General features: G+C 47.6%; 1 protein-coding gene across 4 annotated transcripts; it reads right to left on the bottom strand.

Annotated features, from left to right (window-relative positions):
- Positions 1 to 4,379: 4,379 nt before the first annotated feature.
- On the bottom strand, positions 4,380 to 23,457 carry ZBTB21 (zinc finger and BTB domain containing 21). 4 transcript variants are annotated; one of them, XM_070252387.1, is made up of 3 exons: positions 23,199 to 23,457; positions 10,027 to 11,627; positions 4,380 to 9,426 (listed from the first exon to the last, which is right to left on the bottom strand). In XM_070252387.1, the coding sequence occupies exons 2-3, from the start codon at positions 11,612 to 11,614 to the stop codon at positions 8,432 to 8,434; spliced, it is 2,583 nt and encodes an 860-aa protein (XP_070108488.1). In that variant the 5' UTR covers positions 11,615 to 11,627; positions 23,199 to 23,457; the 3' UTR covers positions 4,380 to 8,431. The 4 variants fall into 4 exon arrangements, with proteins under 4 accessions (XP_070108488.1, XP_023485982.1, XP_070108487.1 ...); XM_023630214.2 differs by having other exon boundaries at positions 4,380 to 11,627; positions 23,199 to 23,413; XM_070252386.1 differs by lacking the exon at positions 23,199 to 23,457 and adding an exon at positions 17,937 to 19,420 and having other exon boundaries at positions 4,380 to 11,627.
- Between the last annotated feature and the right edge of the window lie 339 nt (positions 23,458 to 23,796).

Raw genomic sequence — 23,796 nt, forward strand, 5'->3', positions numbered from 1 at the left:
TAAGCCAACAAAGGAGAAAAACAGAATGATAAAAAATACTCAGTTAATCTAAAAGAAGGGAGAAAAAGAGAAAACAGGGAACAAAGAACCGGTAGGATAAATAGAAAATGAATGATAAGTTGGTAGATTCAAATCCAACCATATCAATAATCCCATTAAATGTAAATGATCCAAATACCCTGATTAAAAGGCAGAGGATGTCAGATTGGATTTAAAAAATCAGTACCCAAAAATATACTGCCTATAAGAAACAGACTTTAAATATAATGACACAAAGAGGTTACAAGTCAAAGGATGGAAAAATATACCAAGCTGGAGTATTTATATTAATACAAATGAAGTAGCTTCACAGTAGATAAATAAGGTCATTTAAAAAATGGTAAAGGGGTCAGTTCATCAACCCTGTACATTTATGCATCTAGTATCAGAGCGTTAAACTACATGAGGCAAAAATTGATAAACTGGAAGGTAAAAGAGACAGACAATTATAGTCCTTCTTCCTTCCCCCCTCCTTCCCATCCTCCCTCCATTCCTTCCTTCCTTGTCAAAAAGCCATTAGGTAGATCCCCATGAGGTGGGCAGTCAGCCTGAGTGTGGGAGGCAGGCCCAGGGGGGCCAGAGATTGGTTACATGCAGGGAGACTGAGGTAATGCGAGCCTTGTTTTTCACCATCAGAGAGAGGAGGTACAAACACGGAAAGAGGAGGCCACGGAATGAACCATGTGGTGTTGGATTGGAATTGAATCTATCGGTGTGAACTCACAGACTTCCGCCGGTATGGATAGGACGAGAAGACTCAGAAGTGAATCCAGACGTAAATGTGTATGCGTGTGTGTGTGTGTGTGTATTTTTTCCCCTTTAAGCCTGTCCACTGAAGGGCCTGGGAGCTGCCCCACTCTAGTGTCAGTAGCACACGTAATGCCCGGGTCTTGGTTTCCAAACGCCCTTCTCCACTAAAAGGAATGAGGTTCCTTAGAGAAGTGACTGATTTCAGGGGTCTGGCAGGGAAAGAATGAGATGAGTCTGGAACAACAGAAAGTAGGAAAATACTCAAAGAATAAAGAGGACATGTCAAAGGTCAGAGATGCCAGTTTGAACTTCCACTGGTAAATCTAGAATAATCTGAGAATCAAAATTTAAAAAGAAGTGACGGCAACTGATTCTAACCCATTGAGAAGAATAGGAATCCGTGAATCCACAACACTTAAACAAGGAAATGAATAAATCAGTGAGAATAACAGAACATTTTTTCTTTCGGTAGAAAGCCCACAAATAAATGAAGAGAGAACGGAGGTATGAGAACGTCTCCAATTGGCGATGACTGTAAAAAATAATTAATTCAGGCAAGAAAACCCACAAATGCTAAAATTAGTGGGTAAAATTGAGACGAGGAATGGGGTTTTACATAGTCTCAAAATATCTCCCTGCAAAAGATTGCTTTACAAAGGGGAAAAGCATAGTGGAGAGGCCTGGCAGCAATGATCTTTGTCAAAGGATTGAAATTAGTGCTATCAGTAAAGGGACAAACAGACGTCGTATGCCGCCCCTGGGCTGACACGAAAAGAACACAGCTTCTGTGATGTTCTGGTGCAAAAAGGCATAACTCACCCCCAATTAAGGGACACTCTGCAAGATGACCGCTCTTACCATCTTCCAAACGATCAAGGCCACGACAGGCAAAGACAGGCTGAGGAATATTCCACGTTGAGGGAGATGAGAAAGGACTGGGCTGTCTGAGGATAGGGAAGGGAAAGTGAAAGATAAATGGGAGGAAAACAAGCCTGTGACTGTTTTACAAATGCTACTGTGCACAGGTGCACAGCGCCTTGCTTGTGGCAGCACTCAGTCTAGCTCCTCCTACAGCACTAGTCACAGCCAGTACTTAGCTATTGCTGTTCTTAGGTTTACTGATGAGTTTATCCAGACCACTCACCACTCTGGGGTGAGCTAACGGGCACTTTAGCAGTGCCAGCGACACTCACACCAGCACGTCACACCCCCAAGACTATTACGGCAGCCCAAGAGTGCATGGCATTTACAAAGTTCAAGGGACTCCTCCATGTGAGACCAGCCATTTGAACATTTCCATTCCTCCTTGAGCTTACTGAGAACCACAGAAAAAGTAAAACATGCTTTGAGCCTTATTGAGTAGCTGAATCAAAATCTGGGGAATATATGCACAGATATTCAAGAAGTTCCTTCAAATGTTAGCTGAAAATAAATGGGCTGGTTGTCTTCTTGCCTCTGACAAGCCTTCTTTGCTGTCTTTATTTACCAAATACTTAATAGGCCCCTTCCATTTGCCTGGTCCTGGACTGACAGCCCCTGCCCTGAGCCCCTCTCCGTCTTGTGGGACGGACCACATGCAGGGAGAATAAAAGGCAGCAAGTCCAATGCCAGGGCAGTCAGGGTTTCATGAGAACCCTTAGGAGGGACAATGCTTTGGGCTGGGGTGAGGAGTGAGTGGAAAGGAGTCAGGAAGTACTTCCTGGAAGAAATGATGCCAACTATAATAAATGGGATCTAAGACACTCAGCTGGGCAAAATGCAGGTCTGCATTACCAGGAGGTCAACGAGCTGACCAAGGGACCCTACTGTGGAGGATGGGGACCGACGGCCGATCACACGATACCCCAACTCGTGCTACGGCATGGCTGCACCATGCTGTGTTTTTAAACTGCTTTTACGACAACATGGGGAGTCTTTTTCTCCAGTCCTATGCCTCGTTCGAGGAATACCTGCCACTCAACTTTCCTAGTCCACAGAGTTTATGCTGTTAACAGAGCCAAGACTTAGTCTCTGGCTGGGGAAAAATATTACACATTGGACATGTGGCTTTGCCACAACCGGCATTTGCTGTTGAGTGTGTGCCTAAGACGGAGGAGGATGCAACAGGAGTGCGACAACCCCAAACCTCAAAAAACTGTTATTACTAAGAAGAAAGGGCAAATCTAAGTTCCTAAAAGGAAACGGCATTTGGTGGCAAATTGAATAGTAGGGCTAAAGCAGATTAAAATAAGATTCTACTGATTGTCCCTAATGCAGTGTGTTCAAGAAGCTTTTAGCCAGAGGCTCCCAAGAAAGAGTAGTTTAGGATACCAGGCAAGAAAAACGCAACCATTGGAAGAGCTGAGTGCGAGCCCGGGGTGGGGTGAATCCACACTCGTCAGCCAGGTACGTCTCTCCTTTCCCTCCCTCTCAAGCTCCACTGTCAGTTTCGTGGTGTTTATGGGAAATATCCACAGCTCAGCTCTTCACTTCACAGGGAGAGCTAACATAACAAGAGGTTAACACGTCCCACTGTTGGGGAAGAACCTCCATAGAACAAAAAAGACACTACAACGTGGAGGCCCTTAAATTATGAAATAAAACCAGTTATCAATTGCTATGCTGAAACGCAGGGTGCCAAACTTTCTTTTCATGCATTTACCCCTACAATCACGTGAAAGACCACTAACTTGAAGAGCAAAGGAAAAGATGGATAAGTAAAGATTGCTCCTTCTCTGGTTCTGATTGTATCTTTGTGGTGCCCCAAGGACTGAAGCTTTACTATGAACTTAATCTTCAAGCAATGTGGCGCTGATGGGGAAAATCAAATCTCTCACAATTTTCTTTTTTAAATGTATGTAGCTCTCACTCCTGTGTAGGGATTCAGGCATTTCCCAGAAATCTTTTTTTTTTTTTGTAAGTATGCTTTTTGTTGAGGAAGATTGGCCCTGAGCTAACATCTGTTGCCAATCTTCCTTTTTTTTCCCCCTCCCCAAAGCCCCAATACATAGTTGTACATCATAGTTGTAGCTCATTCTAGTTCTATGTGGGATGCTGCCACAGCATGGCTTGAGGAGTGGTGCGTAGGTCTATACCCAGAATCCGAACTGGCAAAACTCTGGGCTGCTGCAGCAGGTGCACAAACTTAACCACTTGGCCACGGGGCGGGCCCCACTCACAACTCTTTTATTTATTTATTTGTTTTTGAGGAAGATTAGCCAGCCCCTCACAACTCTTTTATTTATTTATTTATTTTTCTTTGAGGAAGATTAGCCCTGAGCTAACATCTGCTGCCAATCCTTTTTTTGCTGAAGACTGGCCCTGAGCTAACATCTGTGCCCATCTTCCTCTACTTTATATGTGGGACGCCTGCCACAGCATGGCTTGCCAAGCGGTGCCATGTCCGCACCCGGGATCTGAACCGGCGAACCCCGGGCCGCCAAATCAGAACATGTGGACTTCAGTGCTGTGCCACAGGGCCAGCCCCTCACAACTCTTAAGTGGCTATTCTTATTACCCAGACAGAAGAGCTTTATCTTTACTTTCATAAATTTAAATGCTATCATTAGTCATTATCATCAAAGTCCAAAACATACCAATGAGACTGTGACTCAGAACAAAATACAGTACAAATTTATTGACTCCAATCATTCTTAGTCAAGATTTAAGCAAAGTAAACAGACAACAGAATTGGATACAAATAAGCAATGGATTAACATTAGATAGAAATCCTATTTTACTGTGAATTTTCAGTCCAAAAAAGCTTATTCCTAAATAAAATTGAACAATGATTTACTCTGCTAAGGCATATGTCAACAAAATATACACAATTATAAAACCACATTTGTTTTTCTTTTAACAATAAGCATTTATTCAATGAAAATTCTGAAATACTCTTGGATTAATGTCACTAAGAAATTACCACCTTTTGAAAATTAGTATTAACCAAGTACAACTTTGTGGGAAATCTGGACAGCACGAATAAAAGACTCAGGAGCACTGAATCCAATTATTTTAAAGTTTTACAGTAAAATACTTTGGTTCCCAAACAATTGTCTCTAAAAGGAATTTAAAAAAAATCTAACATGAACTCATTTTTGCTCTTCTGGAATCTAAATGCGGACGGCTCAGTTTTCTTCCCAGTAGCGTGGAAATGCCGTACACTAGAGAACTCGACGGGAAGCACTGAACGAGTGTGTCAAAAATTATGCAAACATCAAACTTCTTAAAGTGCTAAAGCCACAAGAGAAAAACCTATTCTTAAAACTTAAAAAAAAAGCCAGTGTTAAAGAACTTATTAAAGAATATGGGCTAGCATTATTTAAATCAATAATGCTTTTCATAATTATTGCAAAAAACATGAATGAAACATCAAAAATTGATAAACTGACTTATAATATTCCAATATTAATTAGTGCAATTTATAAAGAAACCTGTTATGAATGACCTCTAATTACTTTTGTAGTAAGAAAATTCAAATATTTTACTTCCTGAAGTTTCAGATTATGGTTGTACACACACTCACACACACACACACAATCTGTGGGAACAAAGGCTGACTTCAGAGCTGTTAATTCCTGTCCCTCCCTCACCCTGACCGTCAGTTGGCCTGTAGATGGAGACACCTCCTGCCTCCACAAAAGGGCACATTTCACTCTCGTCTGTTTCTATGCTCAGCATCAGCGGGTGTTATGTGTGGATACGATTACCACCAATTAAGTGCTGGGGCATATTTTTAAAGAGGCTGTAAGGATCCATTCCAAAACAGAAAACCAAGAACCACATCCACCTCCCCACAAATGCAAATAACATCACTGTTGAAGTATTTGTATATTTTGATAAAATTATAATGCATACTAACCATAACTAGTTTTGAAGGCGAATATTCTATTAATCTTGAAATATTACTATTAAAAAATGCAGTTACCTCCATTGCTTACTTTGATAAAAACATGTTTTATGGTGTTCCTCCCTCCCTCCCCCACATGAAGAAAATGATTCAATAAAAGGTTCTGAGATTAACAAAGAATATATTAAAACATCTTACATTCTTTCCACAACCGCGTCAAAGCAGGCATCCTGAATACTTACAGGGCATAACAAGCTTTCTACATTTTCAAAAATTAATTACAATCAGAAAAAACATTTACAAGAATATCTTTACTAGCTAAAGAGTTGCAACAATGAAAGACCAACTAGCCTACTGGCTGAGAAAAACATTGTTAAAAAAACTGTTTGCTGAACAAAGCAATTAAGGTGTCTTTCATTATTTTACTTCTTAACATTTAAAATAGCTACAGGAGTGGAAGCATATTTCATTTTTTGACCATCAAAATAAACTCTTCCAGCCTAATGCTTTTCAGATACAGTATAAAAAGTAATAGAAAAACCAGAACTGCATTATAAATGTTTTTGGTTCAAAATTTTATTTGAAATCTTATATTCCTTGCCTAGACAAAATGTGAACGAACAAGACAAAACAGTGGAAAAATTTTAAAAATCTAACAGATACGCAGAGCCTATATTTAGATCAAAAATATCTTTCTTCTAATTAACATTATTAAAAAATCTTCAAAAACGTAGCATAAAGGTTCAAGTCTGGGATACTGGATTTCCAACGCCAAGATACTGTGCATCAGGGGGTTATGAGGTGCTCCAACGGCCGTCAGTAGTGATGGCTCTGAAGGAAACTGTTTTGAAGTGACAGCTACCAAGGTGTTCACCTCACACAGGGAATGAGTTCAGGGAACAATAATCCATCCTCATGTTTCACCTAAGATCATATGCTTTAGTTTTGTCTTTAAAATGCATAGATTTCTTCAAGAAAATATAAAGATGGCAATAATGAGTAACTGCAGCTTAATCTTATTTTCCTTTCTCCACCGAATTTAAGTAAGAACGAAAATAGGAAGTAACCACTCAAATACGTGGGGACTTTTAATAGTTTTCAAATGAAAGAATGAGAGGCAAAATTTCTATGATGTACAAAGTCAATCAGTATTTTACAAAAATGCTTGGGTTTCAATAAAAATATCTTTCCTACCACTGGAATGGAATGTGGGTAATGAGATTGATGAGTACAGAGTTCTTTTCTGCGAGAGGACAAATTTAAGTAACTCAGCAAATTATTTCTTCGTCACAAGAGATTCTTTTTATTTGAAAGAAGAGCTTGTAAAAAAAATTAATAAACTCGGAGTCTTAATCCATATCACTACCTTAAAAGGATTGTGTAGTTTCAACACTATTTCTACTTGTATGTATCTACGCCACCCTCAAGTAAAATAAAAATTTTCCCTTTTGAACGCCCCATTGAACTCTGGACAACACCTACTGAAAGGCTTTTACTGACAACTTAGAACAGGAAAGAAAAAGAAGACCAAACCCTATGGACCAAAATGAGCAGCAGAAACTAATTTTGGACCCTTGACAGCACTTGAACACATATGTATGAAAGTTCAAGCAGTGACGTAAAGCAGAATGGCTTCACTATGGGCGTTTTGCCACGATAAACGCCAACAAGTGCTAACAGAAATCATCGCAAGACAGAGGCAGGAAACTGTGCATTGTGTCCATTGTTCTGAAAAGCCTGTGGGACTGCAGTGTGCTCGCTCTCCCTCTGCTCCCCGTCCCTGAAGTCAGCGGGAATTCAGGACTGAGAGCGGCCCCACTGACCCCAGGGGCCCGGGGCCTTCGTCAGTCTACGTCCTACCTGATTTGTGATACCAACGTTGTTAAGTTCGAAACTACTGCTGTATGCTGTTTTTTGTCCCAAACACACTCAGATTTTCAGTTTGTGACAGCATCAAACAGGAAAGCACACGTGTGCAGTCCTTCCAATGCCGATCTGACTTTACAAGTGTGCCGTGCACACGCAGCACGATCAGCACTTTTGATCGTAATGCCTGTCGCGACTGAAGCTTTTGTAAACCAACCGGGAGGCCTTCTGGAAATCTTAATCTTTTTATTTCCCAAGTCTTCCACCATTAATTATAGTAAATGACCCAAGAGCAAGTTATTTTATAAAAATTTAAGTGTTACTATTGCTGATTTAAATTTCTCACAATTTTCATACAAAAAAAAGTTCTACATGACCACAAAATACCAAATATTTATTTTTATCAAGTGTCAGGATAACTTACAAAAGTTGAGGTTTATCATTTTTCTTATTGCTAAAAAGTATTCTAAGATCTAAACCAATACTGCAAACTATTCCACTTCTTCCTGATACATTTTGGACTTAAGAACATGGCTAAGATTTAAGTAGAACTTAGGTGTCTGATATAATCAAAGGAAGAAATACTTTAATAGTATTCCACTAATTGCAAATCAGTAAAAAACCAAAACAACCTCAATTGAAAGATTATACTGACACCATGGATAGGGGACCATGCAAACAACCGAGATCAACCAAATGTCAACAGTAATGAAGTCGCACCGCCCTGTGGCGAAGACGTCCAGAAGCACGATGTTTCTCAGTTTCTAAGTGGAGTAAGGACATTACTAATTAACACCAGTTTACCTCACACTTACATTCAAGCATAACAATTTCCAACCTTTATTATTCTTTTTTAAAAATATTTTGTTTCTTATGACACATGTCACCCTGCAGGCTGGAACCAGGAGGCCGTCCCCCGCTTCGTCACAGGTAAGAAGGGGCGGCCCTTTAATTGTGGGTTTGTTCGTGACTCCAGAGGCTGAACGCCGTCTTGAAGGTCCTATGGCAAAGTTTACACATGAACTGCCTTTTGAAGGTGATTGCTGACAGGGGTGGGGCGTGGTAGAAAAGCGTGTCTGACTCCTGGGGCGCAAACAGCTTCTCCGTGGAGGGGGCCGGGTTCTCTGGCAACCCCGTGGGGCTGTCAGGCTCCAGGGGCTGGATCTTGGGCAGCGGCGGTGGTGGGGGCAGAGGCGGCGGCGACGGAGAGTTTGTGGGGACAGGGCACGCGTCCGAGTCCTTGTGCGCCGGGTCCTCTGCTGCCTGAGACATGTGCGACTGGAAGTGGCTCCAGAGCCGGAAGTTGGTGCGGAAGGCTTTGTTGCAGACGTGGCAGATGAAGGGCTTCACGGAGCACAGGAGCTCCTGGTGCCGCTCCAGCTGCTTGTGCGCCGGGAATGTCTTGCCGCACTTCTCGCAGGGCCACAGGCCGGGGTCCGCGCTGGAGCCCGCGTCCTTGGGGGCAGCGCTGGCCTCGGGCGCCTCTTCCTCAGCCTCCTCCGCAGGCTCCTCTTTCACCTGGATTTTCAGCTGCTTCGAAAGGCTCAGGTCTTCAGGGAGACAGGAGGAGTCTTCCGAGTCGAAGTTCACCTGCTCGGAACAGTCGCTGAACACGTTGTCGTCTTTCGCTGCGACCAGGTGGTTGGTGTTCCGGGGCTCGGGCGGGGCCTGGGGCCTGGAGGGCGCGCTCACTTCACCATTGTGGTCCAGGACGGGGAGGGAGAAGTTTTCGGCCGGCGCCATGGTGTTCTGGTTGTGGACCTCGACCTGGTGCCGCCAGATGCTGAAGGAGGACTTGAAAGTGCGCATGCACTCCAGGCACGTCAGCTTCTTGTACTCACACTTGCTCTCGTGCTCGTGCTTCAGCTCGGGCGAGAAAAACCTAAGGCTGCAGTAGGGGCAAACGGTCGCGTTGCGGCACAGGCGCTCGTGGTTTCCTTGCTCTAGAAGAGAAGAGAGCTCAGCATTACAGAGGCGGCACTGGTAAACCTCCTTGTTTGCTACCGGACTCTCGAGAGGAACATGCTCTTTTGGCTTAGCAATTTTGTGGACGCCAACGGGCCTCTCTCCCGGGTGCATCTTTATGTGCTGCTTGAACTGCGAGAGGAAGCGATAGGCTTTTCCACAGTACGTACAGATGTACGCCCCTTTGGCTCGTGATCGCAGGTTCCGCTTGATGACCTGGGCCTGGGAGCCGCCCTGGCCCTGAAAGCCGGGCTTGCCGCGCCTGAGCTTAATGATCAGGGCCTTCTTAATCTCTCTCTCTCTCACTATGTCAATCAGCTTTCTTTGGAACTTCTCATCCAAAACGGCATGTGAACTAGAGGCTGGTGACGGGTTCTTCACTATGCCGTGCTGGGTCTGACAGTGTGTCCACACTTTGAAGTTCGTGTGAAACCGCTTGTGACAGATGTCACAAGCGTAGGGCTTTTCTGGGTTATGGTACATGTTAATGTGCCGGTGAAGACCTGCTGTTGATCTAAAGATCTTAAGGCAATGTTTACATTTAAATTTTTTGTTTGGTCTTGTTCCCTCCAACTCACCAAATTCATCTTTATTCAAGTCAGAATCTGGAAAATCTGCCTCGAGGAGAGCGGGGCTTGAGCCTTCCTCCAAATTGTCTGCTGACCCCGGAGAACCGGGCCCATCCTCCTTGAGCTTCTTAACCGGCAGTCTTCTGTCCGCCTGGAACCTCCTTTTGGCTGGCAGTCTGCTCATGTCTTTTTGGTCGTCTTCTGTTTTCAGAGAAAGGTCTCTCGTGCTGGAGGAGGCCGCTGCGGCGTCGCCCACGGTGACTCGGATGATGTCCGAGGGATCCGACAGTGGGCTGCGGGGCTCGGTCTTGATCCGGACCTCTGTGACGGGGGGCACTCCCTCCCTCTCTGTCGACTGAGAAGCGCTGAAGGACCGGAGGCGGTGCGGCTGCGGAACTGGAGTCCGGTCATCCAGGGCTGATTTTTCACCGCCATCTTTTAAAGATGACCTTTGAGATAAAGCACAAAACACATTCCCTGGTGCGTCGACTGACACTGAAGATGACCCCTGGGAAGATTTCAAATCTATTGAGGGTGAGTAGACAGGAACCTGGCTGTCCATCGACAATGACCGCCTGAGGAGACTCTTGACAAGAGGGCCACTTCTGTCGATGCTTTGGTTTCCAGAACCAGACCCACTGGATGGGATCACTAACCCCAGCTTTGAATAGTACAGCAAGTTTCTATCTTCGCCAGGACCACTTCCTTTGTTAGTTTCTTTCAACAGATACGGAGTCTCTGATGAGCTTCGAAGAGACAAAACAGGTGGCCGTGGTCTTTTCAAAGCCAGCTCTATGGCTTTTCCTTTGGGCAGCTGACCACTCACACCGGGTTTATCATCCCCTGCCTCTCTGTCTTGTAGCGGCTTTGAAGGCAGCACTGCATTCCTTTTCCCCAAACTGCTTCTGTTAGGATCATCCACAGATGCAGAATGCTCGAGAGACTTTGCATACCCTACAGAACTATCTTTTGGCCAAGTCTTTTCAGTCAATGACAAGTTGTGCAGCGGCTCCACCGGTTTGGGAACATGCGGCTTGCTGGTGCTGGTCCTGACGGCAAGGTTCGGTGCAGGCCGGGAAGTATGGCTTCCGTCGGCTGGATGCTGACTTACAGTTTTCCCTTGTGCTTCGTTTCTACTTTGACAAACAATGACACTTCTCTTTTGAGAACTGTTTTCGTCATCTTCTATGAACACTTTTTTCCTGTTGGGACATGCTGGAAAGGGGGCTTGAGGTGTTTTAGAGACGATGTTAGTCAGAAAGGAAATCCCAAGGCTGTAGCCCAGTTCTTGCACAGCGGCAAGGCTGCCTTTCTCAACAAACAAAGACGAAGAATAAATGTAGTTCAGAACGTTATCGAAAGCATCTGGTTCACAAAAGTCAAGCTGAAATACAGTTTGTGACTCATTCTCCTTATTTGTGAATAAACTCTGAAAGTATTCACTGCTGGCAGCCAAGACATTTTTATGAGCTCGAAATTTCTGGTCTCCGACGATCAGAAGCACGTCACACAGCTGTCCTTTGAGGCGCTCCTCGTTGAGGGCACTCAGGAGAGAGATGGCGTGCGCTGGGTTGATGTAATGCAGTAGTCCCTCCATCGCCTGGGCTGATCTGAAAGACAAAACGTGACAGCGTCACGAAAACGCAGGAGGGCTCCTGAGGTGCAGTGCTCCTAGGGGCAGGAACACTAGCTGTCTTTCCGGAGGTGCCAAGAGTTAGCAGATTACAGGCAGACAAAAGCTTTCTGGATGAACAATCTTATTTAAACAACACAGAAAATACAAACAGACAAGTTTTATGGCTTATGTAGGTCATCAATCATTAAAACTGAAGAATTTTAGGAACTGAAGACAATAACAGGCATTTTTATACCCTCAGAAGGCTCCTGGTATGCAGGGAAGCAACATCTGAAAATAAAGGCTTATTATTTAGGGTCCTTATCCACTTGATGCTTGGTTCTATTCCTCATTAGTTCAGAAAATACGTATGAAATATCAAAACCCCTACAGTCCATAATTCTGAAAGGAAATCAGTTTTACTACTGGATGTAATTAAACACAATGTGAATTGTTAACAATGGGTTGTAAAGTAGAGGTCTCGCTAGACCTTTAAAAATAGGTAAGAATTTGGAAAGAGAAAAATCATTTGCTAATTACTATATCATCAAAGGTTAACACAAAGGGTTTAAGAAAGGTTAGAAATAGTAAAGAATAAAAGAGTTTGTTTTCTTTCTTATCTAAACACCTTGCAATCTACTGAATTTTCTTACCAAATTACACTTTCAACAACAGCACAAAGGAAACTTTGGCCTGGATCTAAACTTCATTGTTACTAAGTCTAAATCCGGGTGTCACTTGACGTCCCACTGAGATTCTCTCCAAATCTAAAAGCGAGACACGAGGGCCTAGCAGCCAAGTGAGGCTCTGGCCCAGATGCTGGCTCCTCCCTGTTGTCCATCAGCCTCTCTCTGATTATCCAGTCCCCACGTGAGTTACTCCCACTGGGAGTAACGACTGTGCCCTCCTTTACGGTTGCTGCAAAATTCACATGAGCTAGCATCTCGTACATAGTAAGGACTCAACGAATATTGTGTAATTAATTTTCAGAAACTGCAGGACTAACAAGCACTTAATTCAGTATCAAAGCAAAGGGTGCAGATTCACCCCACCCGTGCTCTTGATGAAGATGAAGTTATTTTGTATGGAGACAACGCCTGATTCTCCAGACCCGACCCTTCACTTAGACTTCTGTTATGGTACCAGCTCAGCCCTGTGGTTTGATTTTATAATGCCACCTTTTCTTTAAAATAGTTATGACACTTACTTTTAATATCAAAATGGATTAAAGGAACCAGGACTATTTGTGACGGTTTTAGCATTCTCTTGAGGGCAAGCAGTAGGTGTACCAAACTTGGCACGCGGACACTTGCAGGTTCTCCTTCGGCTTCAAAGGATCAGCTTCTGTTGGTCGACTGGCATCCAGCTCTTCTGAAGAGCCACAAAGAAGAGTGTGCTAGGCCACCAATCTGGAGCGACCAAACATGGTATACAAATTTCTCGAATTTTATTCTGACTCTGTGCTATGGTGCTGACTCAATTGAACTGACTCAGAGGCATGACTTTGCTTCCGGGGACGAAGCTTGTAGCCCGTCCACGAATGAGTGACTCGGTGAGACTGTATCGAGTTTCTGTTCACTCCTGCCTCCCATCATTTCACATCAATGGGAGATTTTAATTCCTCTATTTGTGATTGTTTGTTAAAGATATTTTCCCTTCCTTTTCCTTTCCTGTCAGCCATTTTAATTTCTCTCTTAATCCTAATATATGGTCTTTATAATCACATATCTATTTATGTGCAAAGCAACCCTTGTCATCTTTTACAGAGGTCAGCAGAGAAAGAAACTTATAATGCCACACTTATCAACTCAGCTGCATACCAAACACTGTTTTTAGTGCGAATAATTTTTGAGAAAGCTAGTTCAGATGTCGCCACAGGGAAAAGTAACATGCAGAATCAAAGGCCTAGACAAGTACTTTGCAAAAGGGTTTCTTCAAATCAGTTTAGTGGTTTGAAATCAGCAATAGGAAAAATAAAATGACTGGGACAGAGGAGAAAACGTCAGAATGTCTCAAAGGTACTAAGACCAAGCTCTCGTGAAACTCTTGTTCCAGTTATGTGCGTACATACCCACCCATGCAAGAGAGTACAATGGGGCTGAGATGTACGACATATTCCTTCCTGAGCGCGGAGTCAAGACAGCATGAAAGTCAGTGCTTGGGCTCATCAACCTCTCTGAGCCTCAGTTTTCCCCACTGTATAATAGGAATAACAGCAGCTACACATAATGCTATTGTGAGAATTAAATGAAAAAAACAGTAACTGCTGTCATTTATTCAGCACCTACAACACACTATAAATTGTGCCAGGAACTCCACATGTCCTTCATTCGTTCACTCATCCAACAAAATGGCATTTGAGAAGGGCTGAAGGAGGCAAGGATGAGCCAAGAGGGAAGAGCATTAAAGCAGAGGGAAGAACCAAGGTAACAGTAGGGCTGGAGTAGAGAGCTGAGGGAACCATGGAAGATGACACTGGAGAAGCACGAGGAGACACCGTGCAGGGCTGGGTGGGCCACTGCAAGAATAGCACTTCTTACCAGGAGTGAAGCAGGCAGCCACTGGAAGACTCTGAGCAGACGAAGGACAATGACCCAAATTATGTTTTACAAAGACTGCTTTGGCTATGTTGTCGAGAATGGACCATGGAAGGTAGGGCAAGAGAGGAAGCTGGGAGGCCAACATGGAATCCACTGCAACGATGCAGGTGAGACATGATGGCAGCCTGGATGGGCTAGGAGTCTACTGCAATGATGCAGGTGTTGACATGATGGCGGCCTGGACGGGCTAGGAGTCCACTGCAACGATGCAGATGTGACATGATGGCAGCCTGGATGGGCTAGGAGTCCACTGCAATGATGCAGGTGAGACATGATGGTGGCCTGGACCAGCTGGGAGTCTACTGCAACAATGCAGGTGAGGCATGATGGTGGCCTGGACCAGCTAGGAGTTTATTGCAATGATGCAGGTGAGACATGATGGCGGCCTGGATGGGCTAGGAGTCTACTGCAATGATGCAGGTGAGACATGATGGCGGCCTGGATGGGCTAGGAGTCCACTGCAACGATGTAGGTGAGACATGATGGCGGCCTGGATGGGCTAGGAGTCTACTGCAACGATGCAGATGTGACATGATGGCAGCCTGGACGGGCTAGGAGTCCACTGCAACGATGTAGGTGAGACATGATGGTGGCCTGGACCAGCTAGGAGTCTACTGCAATGATGCAGGTGAGATATGATGATGGTGCATGGACCAGGGTGGCAGCAGCGGAGATAAAGGCAGTCATTAGGATTTCTAATGGACTGACTGTAGAGGATAAGAAAGTGAGGAGTTAAGGATGTCTCCAAGGATTCTGCCAGAACCACCGGAAGGATGTCTTTACTTGATTTGAAGTTTGATAGAAAAATCGGTTCAGATTTTTTTCAGGAATTCAGTTTTGATATTTTAAATATGAATAGGAATGCATTCATTAATGTAAGCTTCATGGGCATCCTTTCCTGCTTCACTTTCCCTACAACCCTTCTTGCACTTCTGGGGTCACTTCCCAAATGAACATCTACAACTGAATCCTTGTCTCAGGGTCTGCTTTTGGGGGAACCCAAACTAAGAGACCAAGGGAACCTGAAACCACAGGTGGAGGCTCAGGAACTGTATGAGGACTAAACCAAGTGAGATTTTCTCTGTCCCTGGACAGGAAGCAAATGCTACTCCACATACCATCCGGACTCTATTCCTAAAGGGCAAAACCCAACATTTTCTCATCTTTCATCGTTCAGAAAGCTTCTTTTGCTTTCTTCAAATGATCATGATCCCTGTTTTTGTTCTAAGTAACTGCTTCTAATCCCTTGAACCAAGGGCTTTTATGCTCTTTGAATGAAAACAGCTGGGAATTAGGGAATAAGAAGTCACTCACAGTTGAGTCGGAAGAGAAACAGTCACTGTCCCTAAACATTATTTGGGGTTTAAAACTATTCACTTGACTATAACCTCCATTTAGTTATCAACGAGACCGCCTGCTTGAAAAGCGACAAAGCACGTCCACATTCCTGACGCACAGCACAGTGACTCCACAGGATTGACTCTCCATTCCAGCCAGCCAAACACTAACTGGACAGTTTCTAACAGCTAACATTGGAGTGCTCACGCTGCCGCAGACTACTGTAAAGACTTTTCATGCATTAAACTCACTCTTTACAGCAACCTTAGGAGGTACCATCATTATCCCCATTTTGCAGATGAGGAAACTAAGGCATAGAGGGTTAAGTAACTTGCTCAAGGTCACACAGATAATAAGAAACAGAGCAGAATTCCACCAGGTGACTTGGCTGCCAAGGCCACGCTCTTGACCCCTACAGCATACTGGCTCTAGTTACCTCTTTTAATTCTCACATAACCACCTGAGCTGGGCACTGTCATCATCTCTGTTTTACAAATTAGGAAACTGAGGCACTGAGAGGTCAAGTAATGTGCCTAAGGTCACCCAGTCAGTTGGCAGTGGAGCTGGGGGACTGGCCTCAGAGCCTGGACTCTTAGTCACCACGTGACATGCTTCTTACAGCTGGACACCTGTCTAGTATGTGCTAGACCTGGCTAGACAGGCAGGAGACCAGTGCGCCAGCCACGGTCCCACCTTACAGTGCTTGAAGTCTTGTGTGGAATTGGACAAGCCAGTCCGCCATCATGCTCTAGCGTGCTCAGCACCAGATGGGAGCGTGCAGAAGGACAGACAGTGTGCAGGTGAGGCCATCGCACTCAGAGGACGGCGAGGTCAGGGAAGGCACCCATCCTATGGAAGAGCTTCCTGAACCAGCAGGAGTCAGAGAGGGTGGGAGCAGTCAGGAAGAAGGGTGAAGGGCATTTCAAGGACAGGAGCAGTGTGTCCAACGTCACACAGACAAGATACAGTCCTGGCTGGAGCAAAGGATATGTGGAGGGGAGGGCGGGCGAGGAGCCGGAGAGGGGATGGAGGCATGAGGGTCCTGGAGGCTAACGTAAGGCCACTTGAGGAGGAGAGTGACTCTCCCACCCTCTCCAGCAGGCCAGGACAAAGGCTCTGGGTGTCTGCAGTGACAGGAGAGTGCAGGGCACCTTCACGTTGAGGCCCTTGCTTCTACCTTTAGTTCAAGTATTAAAACTTAAAAACAACGGTCCCTTTCCTAGTCTAGCTACAAACAATGAACATTTTGGACTTTCGTGTTTCAATGACAGTAGGTATATTGACTGAGTTTAACAACTTAACTAAAAATGTAAAATGCTCCATTAAGAATGCAGGCAAAATGTCACAAGCCAACCCAGCAAACCCTCTGCAGCTGGTGGATGTGCAAACTGAGTTCGCAAACCCTCCTGCTTTTCCTGCTCTTCAGCCCTCAGACAAGGCCAGCCTTGCTGATGGACGTACTTTCTCCTGCATAAATCTCTGGCTTATCAAACTCCAGTTGCTCATGTATGTTTTAATTATGGATAATCATTAAGACAGTGCATCAGAAAGCTAAAAGTTCTCACGTATCAATACATATTGCCCCCGTGTCCACATCCCGGGCCTTTTCCACTGCTCATCTCGACCTGACTCATCAAGGCAGGAGTTCCTGCTACCACTTTAGTCATGCTGGAAAAACCTTGGCACTCTTAAAAGAAAAGTGGGTGAAATGTGGAAGAAAAGGCCTGTTTATGATTGATAGAATAAGCTGGGAGGAAATCCCCGAGGAAAGCCAGATCCTGAAACAGGGCTGGTTCGCGCACCACTTGGATCCTCGCACAGAATTTCCTCCCAAACCCCGCCTGAACTGCTTCTAGTCCATGTTTCCTGAAATCGCAAAATGGGAGAATCTCTGTGGCTAACAACTCATGGAAGTCATTACAGCTCCATGGAAAAGTCTTTCAAATCAGTCTACCTGTCGCCAGTCCTGGCTGTGCCACCTATTAGGTAAGTAACCTGGTAAGGACCACTCGGCCTTTCTGATACTATCTGACCACAGAGGATTTCATGAAGAAGACAAGACGTAACATGTCTGCAGGCTCCTAGTAGATCCAGTGTTTCCTATATGGCAAGCACGCATTTTACTTCCTTCCTCTCTCCTTTTCCTGAAGGTTTACGTGGGCTGCTATATGTCACGTATCACAAGAGATGAGTGAGCTGGCCAGCTGCTTGTTCTCCAGCAGCACACATTCCCTGGGAGAAAGACATGTAAAAATAAAATACAAGGAAGAATACAAAAAGTGCTAGGAGACTAACGACTTGAGGAAGCAGTTAATTTGGCCAGGAGGTGGAAGGCGGAGGAGGAGTGGGGACAGCTCCTCACTCACCTGACTGTGGCGTCATCCCAAAGCTTCCACTCCTCGCATCCCCACTGCAGACGCTCTTCAGAAACACACCTCCGACCCGGCCAGGGGCTAAGCCTGCCCCGGCCCGAAGGTCCAACCTCCCAGAACAGCCACAAAGCCCTTCAAAACTGGAGGCCAGGAAATTATTGCATAGCACGACCTCAAATTCCTCAGGTACTAAACGCTAAGAGGGGAAGGGAACTCATATCTTAATAGGAATTAATTCCATACAAATAATTTCCTCCTATAGCAATGTTAGATCCATGGCAGGGAGTTAAGATTGTTAAGGGGATGGTGGGAAGGTAGGCAATTTGAGAATAGAGCATCCTGGGGATATAAACAGAAGAAAGCAAAGCACAGCTAAGCATTCAGATAAAAGGACACTAGGTGGTGAGTGAGGGGCCCAGAAAGGGAGATGGGAAGAGACCAAAACAACCTCGCCGCCTTTCAAGTTTTGGAGCCCTGGTACCAGGGCTAAGGTACATTAAATATCAAATTTGCTCCAAGACTAGCCAACAAACCCCTTACTACCAGTTCTATAGGAAAATGTCTCTTTACCTCCAAAACATTAACCCAAAACTGAACTCTGGGCACACAATCGTTTGGAATGTTGGGGACTGCTTATGTAGTCTGAACCATGACACTGGACAAGAGGAGGAACGCCCATAACAGAAAGCAAACACCTAGTGAGAAAACCAGAGCATCCACCCACATTTGACTTTGGAGCATAAACACGCACACAGCATTCACCCCAAATCTCACCTCTGGATTTCGCCCAGACTCTCTCTGTTTGATTTTACTATTAGATGGTGACAGGAAGTCGGCTCTGAGTTTGGGTCTTATCATCACTCACTAGGTGACAATGCAGATATCCAGAAATTATCTAAAGCTCCTCAGATTTCAAAGCTAGCCTCCTTTACTTGATCCTTCAAGGGCAGTAATGTCTCTCCCTTGGATCCCATCTCACGGCCTTTCAGTCTCTCTAGGGAAGGTCTCGTTTTGGTTTACGGGGTGCCCTCTGCTCCACCAGCCCGGGGACTACTGCGACAGCGCAGGCTCTTCATGGCACCTTCCTTGATAGAGCAGCCTCTCTCGTCTGGCTCCACCCAGCCGGTAGCCACTCCTGCTGCCAGTCGAGGACCCCTGATCTGGCTCTGGAAGAAGCCCCCTCGCCCCCAAGTGCAGGCTGATGTGCTGCTCTCCCCTCGCTCAGGGGCAGGCAACAAGCAAGGCCAAGCCGATGAGAAACCTTCTCCCGGGAAGTTGGCCGAGGAGAACAAGAGAGGCAGCAAAGGAGGGGCGCTGATTTCTCCGGCAGTGCCTGAAGACGCAGCCGCTGGTTACCTTGGTTTCCGCCCTTCCTGGCCCAATTCTTTAGCTTTTCCTTAACCCTCCAGAGCAACCCTGTGTCTTTACAGTAAATTCCTTGTTCTATGCAGGCTAGCCTGTCAGTTTCTGTTCTTGTTATTAAAAGACCCTAACTAATATATCTCCGAGTGGTCTTCCTTCTTCCCCTCATGCCCTCCAAATCCACCCTTTGTAACACCGCTGCTGGACCGAGCCTCCCACAACACGGCTTTGATCATTCATCGGACGTGCACATTAAGTAAACTGTTATTACTTCAACTTAGTGACTGAGTTCCTATTATGAGCAAGACATGGTGAGACACACCTGAAGTGCAGGGGGGCGCAAAACAGACAAGGCCCCCACTTTCTAGTAGGGAAAATCAGATAAGCAAGAAAAGAAACAAAAAAGCTAACTTCAGACTTGGAACTAAATAGGGTGCTGCGACTGGGCCAAAGTAACAAGGGGCTTGGGGAGGACAGTCAGGAAAGGCCTCGACGTGGTGTTTCAGCTGAGACCTTAGACCCGAGTGAAAAGAAGTAATAATAAAAACAATGGTTCTCCATTAGGTTAAAAAGCAACATTTTAAAAACATGGACTCCTGGGCTTTGTAACCCTGGTTTCCAATTGCTTTTTAAATGTTCTTTTCCTTGACTATTCCCTTGTGGTAACTTCCTGCTGCAGACACTTTGCCTTGGAGACCGAGCTGCACGTCCTGCCTCCTCCATCACCCAATCCGGGATGTCCTAGACCTCATCTAGCCCCCCGCCCAGCACTCCACTCTGCGGAACATTAATCGTCTTTCAGAGCTCAGCTCCAGTGTCAGCTCCTCCATGCAGCCTTCTGTCGTGGGCTGGACTGTGTCCCCCTCGCCTCCCCAAATTCCTATGCTGAAGTGCTAACCCCCAGCAACTCAGAATGTACGTGTATTTGGAGAGTCTTTGAAGAGACAATTAAGCCATAATGAGGTCACTAGGGTGGGCCTTATGGGCACCAATATGACTGGTGTCCCTATAAGAGGAGGCGATCAGGACACATGCAGAGGGGGACCACGTGAACATTTGGAGAAGACGGCCATCCACACAGCGAGGAGAGAGGCCTCAGGAGGAACCAACCCTGCTGACACCTGGATCCTAGACTTCCAGGCTCCAGAATTGTGGGAAAACACACTTCTGCTGTTTCAGCCCGTGGTAGTCGGTCAAGGCCGCCCTAGCAGACTCATATACCTTCCTTGACTACTTTCATTTATAACAAGTGAACACCTTTCAAATCCTGTGCTACACTGAGTGGCGGCATTTACATGGTGCTCGTTCAGTGCCATGTATTCTCAGCTGCTCGTCTCCCCAGCAGAACCGTTAGCTACCAAAGGACTAAAACTCTGCTTAACATCTTTTGATACTCTTCACAATGCTCAACGGCATCTTGCACTCTAAATGCAGGTCTGGAAAACATGCCTTTTATTTGTTTTCCTAAAGTAAAGCTCGTCCCATCACTGTCCTTAGAATACCATACTGATTTTTCTATTACTCCCGATGAAATCTGAACTCTACAGACTGGCATACAAGACCATTTCTTCTCTCCACCCTTACTAGACACTCCTTACCATCCAACTTACAAACTTGCACACCCGATTCCAACCACCTAAAATATCTTTGTTACTGTTGCTGTATGTGGCCAACTTCTCCAGAAAGACCCGGCTCAAACATCAGTGTCTTACAAAACCCTCGTGACCTGCTCCCAGCCAGTCGCTCAGTCATCTAACTACCACAGTCCTTGGCCTCTTCAGCAAGATCACCGGGGCTATGCTGAGTGATCTGCTTCTCTGTCTGTCTCCCTCATCAGAGTCCTTAAAAGGAAGAACCCTTGTTTCCACCTGTGTCTCCCTAATGCTTAGCACAGGATGGCAGCTATCTACTGGGTGCAGAGAGAAAGTATCGAGACCTGGACTTGCCCACCTTTCTGGCTCCAGTGTCTGGGACAGAGCTCAGCAGGTGGCAGCCTTCTTGGCTTTCTGTATGAGCTCTCGTGGCTTTAACCACTTTTGCATGAGGATTCCCAAATCTGCATCTCCCTGGGACTCCAGCCTCTCAGGTACCCACCGAACACTCCCATCACAGGATATCTATCTGTCCGGGATGGTATTATGACCCACCCCCACCGCCTGACCCCCACATCTGCCTGTCCTTACATGTTCCCTGATTAGTTTGGTGTGTGGCCAACCAGCAGTCTAGAAAACCAGAAGCCTCTTCTCTTTCGTCTCTAGCCAGTCACCACGACCCGTCACAGCTTGTTCACAAACAGCTCCAGGATCTGCTCTCTACATCCCCACTGGCTGTGGGGCCAATTAAAACTGTCCCTTCAGTCACCTCCTGCTCACCCAGACTCCCTCAAGCATGGAGCCCCCGTCTTGTTACCCCTGAACCCCCCCCCCCCATGAACCGCCTGTAAGGTCCTCCAGGGCAGGGGTTGCCTCCTCCTCAACTTTTACACCCACCAAAGGAAGCACACTGTACCTTCAATACACAGCGCTAAAAGGAAGAATGAATTAAACATAAGGCCACTTTTAAGTAAACCAAAGCCCCAAATTCCTACTTTCTTTTTAACATCACTAGTTGGGGGCATTTAAATGTAAATGTAACGACTGTCAGTCACCAGAGGTAGATGAGGGATTTACTCCGAGCATCAGAGGGAAGAAAATTTTTAAATATAACTGACAACGAGAAATCTTCCTAAAATGGATTAACCCACTTCCTTGCCTTCTTAAACAGGTACGCAGAACCTAACGCAGGCTCCTTATTGATGACTCAGGGTCATCCTTATGAACAACCGCCGGCCAAGGCTGTAATGCGCTGATGCCCTCGGATGCTGGAGGGGAGCAGCGCTGTGCGCTCTTGCACTCAGACGCCCCGGGCTGCTGCGCCGAGCGGGGTCTGGGACCGTCTCCTCCATCCCCGCTGTCGGGCCAGCCCGCGGAGGCCGCGTCTCTACGATCACCCCACTCCACACGTGCTGCGGGGCGGCCCTCTCCAGAGCCACGCAGCCCTGCGGCGGGAGTGCAAGCAGCCGGCGCGGAGGGCCAGGGCCGAGGGCTCCCCCGCGGGTCAAGGCACGATCCTCGTGGTGGTCTGGGCGGTGAGCAGCCCCGACAGCACCACGGGGGTCTCGGGGCCGGGACCGCCCTCCTCGCCGCCTCCGGCCGCAGATCGCGGACTTTCCCAAGTGGGGAACCACCCAGAGCCCGGCGGGGAAGCTGTGTCCGGCGGAGGGGCTGCGCTGCTGCCGGCGGGCGTGGACTCGGAGGAGCAAGCAACCCAGGGCTCCCGGAGGGAAAGGGGCGCGCTCGGGTCCGGCGGAGGGCCCGCCAGGGGGCGGGACGGGAAAGCAAAGTCAACTCGGTGGTGGCGCCGGCGGCCGCCAGGCGGGGCCGGGGGGCAGCAGGTGCCGGGTCCCAGCGCCCCGCCGCTCCCGCGCACACCCGCCGGCCGCCACGCCTGCCCGGGACGCGAGCACGCGCCCCGGCCGGAAGGCATCCCGACTGTTCGCGCAGCGGCGCGCGCCAAGCCCGGCCGGCGGCGTCCACCCCAAGGCCACCTGGCCCGGCGAGGGAAGCCCAGTGAGGGACGGAGCGTGCGCAGTGGCGAGGGCGAGGCCAAGTGCGGGCACGGGGCATGCGCACTGTGAAGGCACAATCGGCTACGTGGGGGCCCGGGGCATGCTCGGTGAGCGCCGCGCCCGGCGCACGCGCAGAAGCGCTCGGAGCCCGCAAGCCGCTGGTGGAGAGAAAAAAGAGAGAAATCACCTCAGAGTTACGTCAGGAAAGGCCGCGTTTTGCGGGGAGGCTGTGGCCTCCCACCGGGCCCCGCCGTTCTCCTAGGGCGAGGGGCGTGACAGTTACTCACCGGTCTTCAGCCGCGAGGCAGACGCCGGGCCCCTTTCCGCTCACACTCGGCTCGCGCGCGCCGCAGCCGCCGCTGCCGCTGTGATTCCATCCATCTTGAATTTGACGTCATCCCACACCAGGGATGAGGTCATCGCAGGCAGCGCTCGTCACGTGCGCGGCGCTGTGATTGGCCGCCGGGCGCCAGGGGGCGGGGCGAGGGAGGTGCGCGGCGCGGGGGGCCGGGCGAGGGCGGGCCTGACGGGAGCGCCGCCGCCGCCGCGTCCTCCCCGCGCCGCTTCCGCCCGGGGCGCCGCCAACCGCCGCCGCCCGCGTGCTCCCGGCGCCCCGCGTCTTCCCCGCGCCGCTTCCGCCCGGCCGGGGGCGGTCGCCGGTGTCCCGCGGGCGGCCCGGAGGGAGGAGGTGGCGGCGGGAGGTGGGCATCGCGGTGGCCCCGAGGACACGCTCCCTCCGACGTGCGCCCCGGGGTCGTGCTGGGACCCACCGGCGGTCGTGGGCACCGGCGCCCGGGCGCGCGCGCGCGCGCGGTGACCTCGCGGGCTGGCCCGCTGCGCGCGTCTGCCGAGAGTGGACCCTGAGCGCGCGCCTTCCCCCATCCC

This window comes from Equus caballus, chromosome 26, assembly GCF_041296265.1.
Source record: "Equus caballus isolate H_3958 breed thoroughbred chromosome 26, TB-T2T, whole genome shotgun sequence".
Lineage (NCBI taxonomy): Eukaryota > Metazoa > Chordata > Mammalia > Perissodactyla > Equidae > Equus > Equus caballus.

Bases quoted from the DNA above. Each gene is read 5' to 3' on its own strand.
- ZBTB21 (XM_023630214.2), bottom strand. From the start codon at position 11,614: ATGGAGGGACTACTGCATTACATCAACCCAGCGCACGCCATCTCTCTC.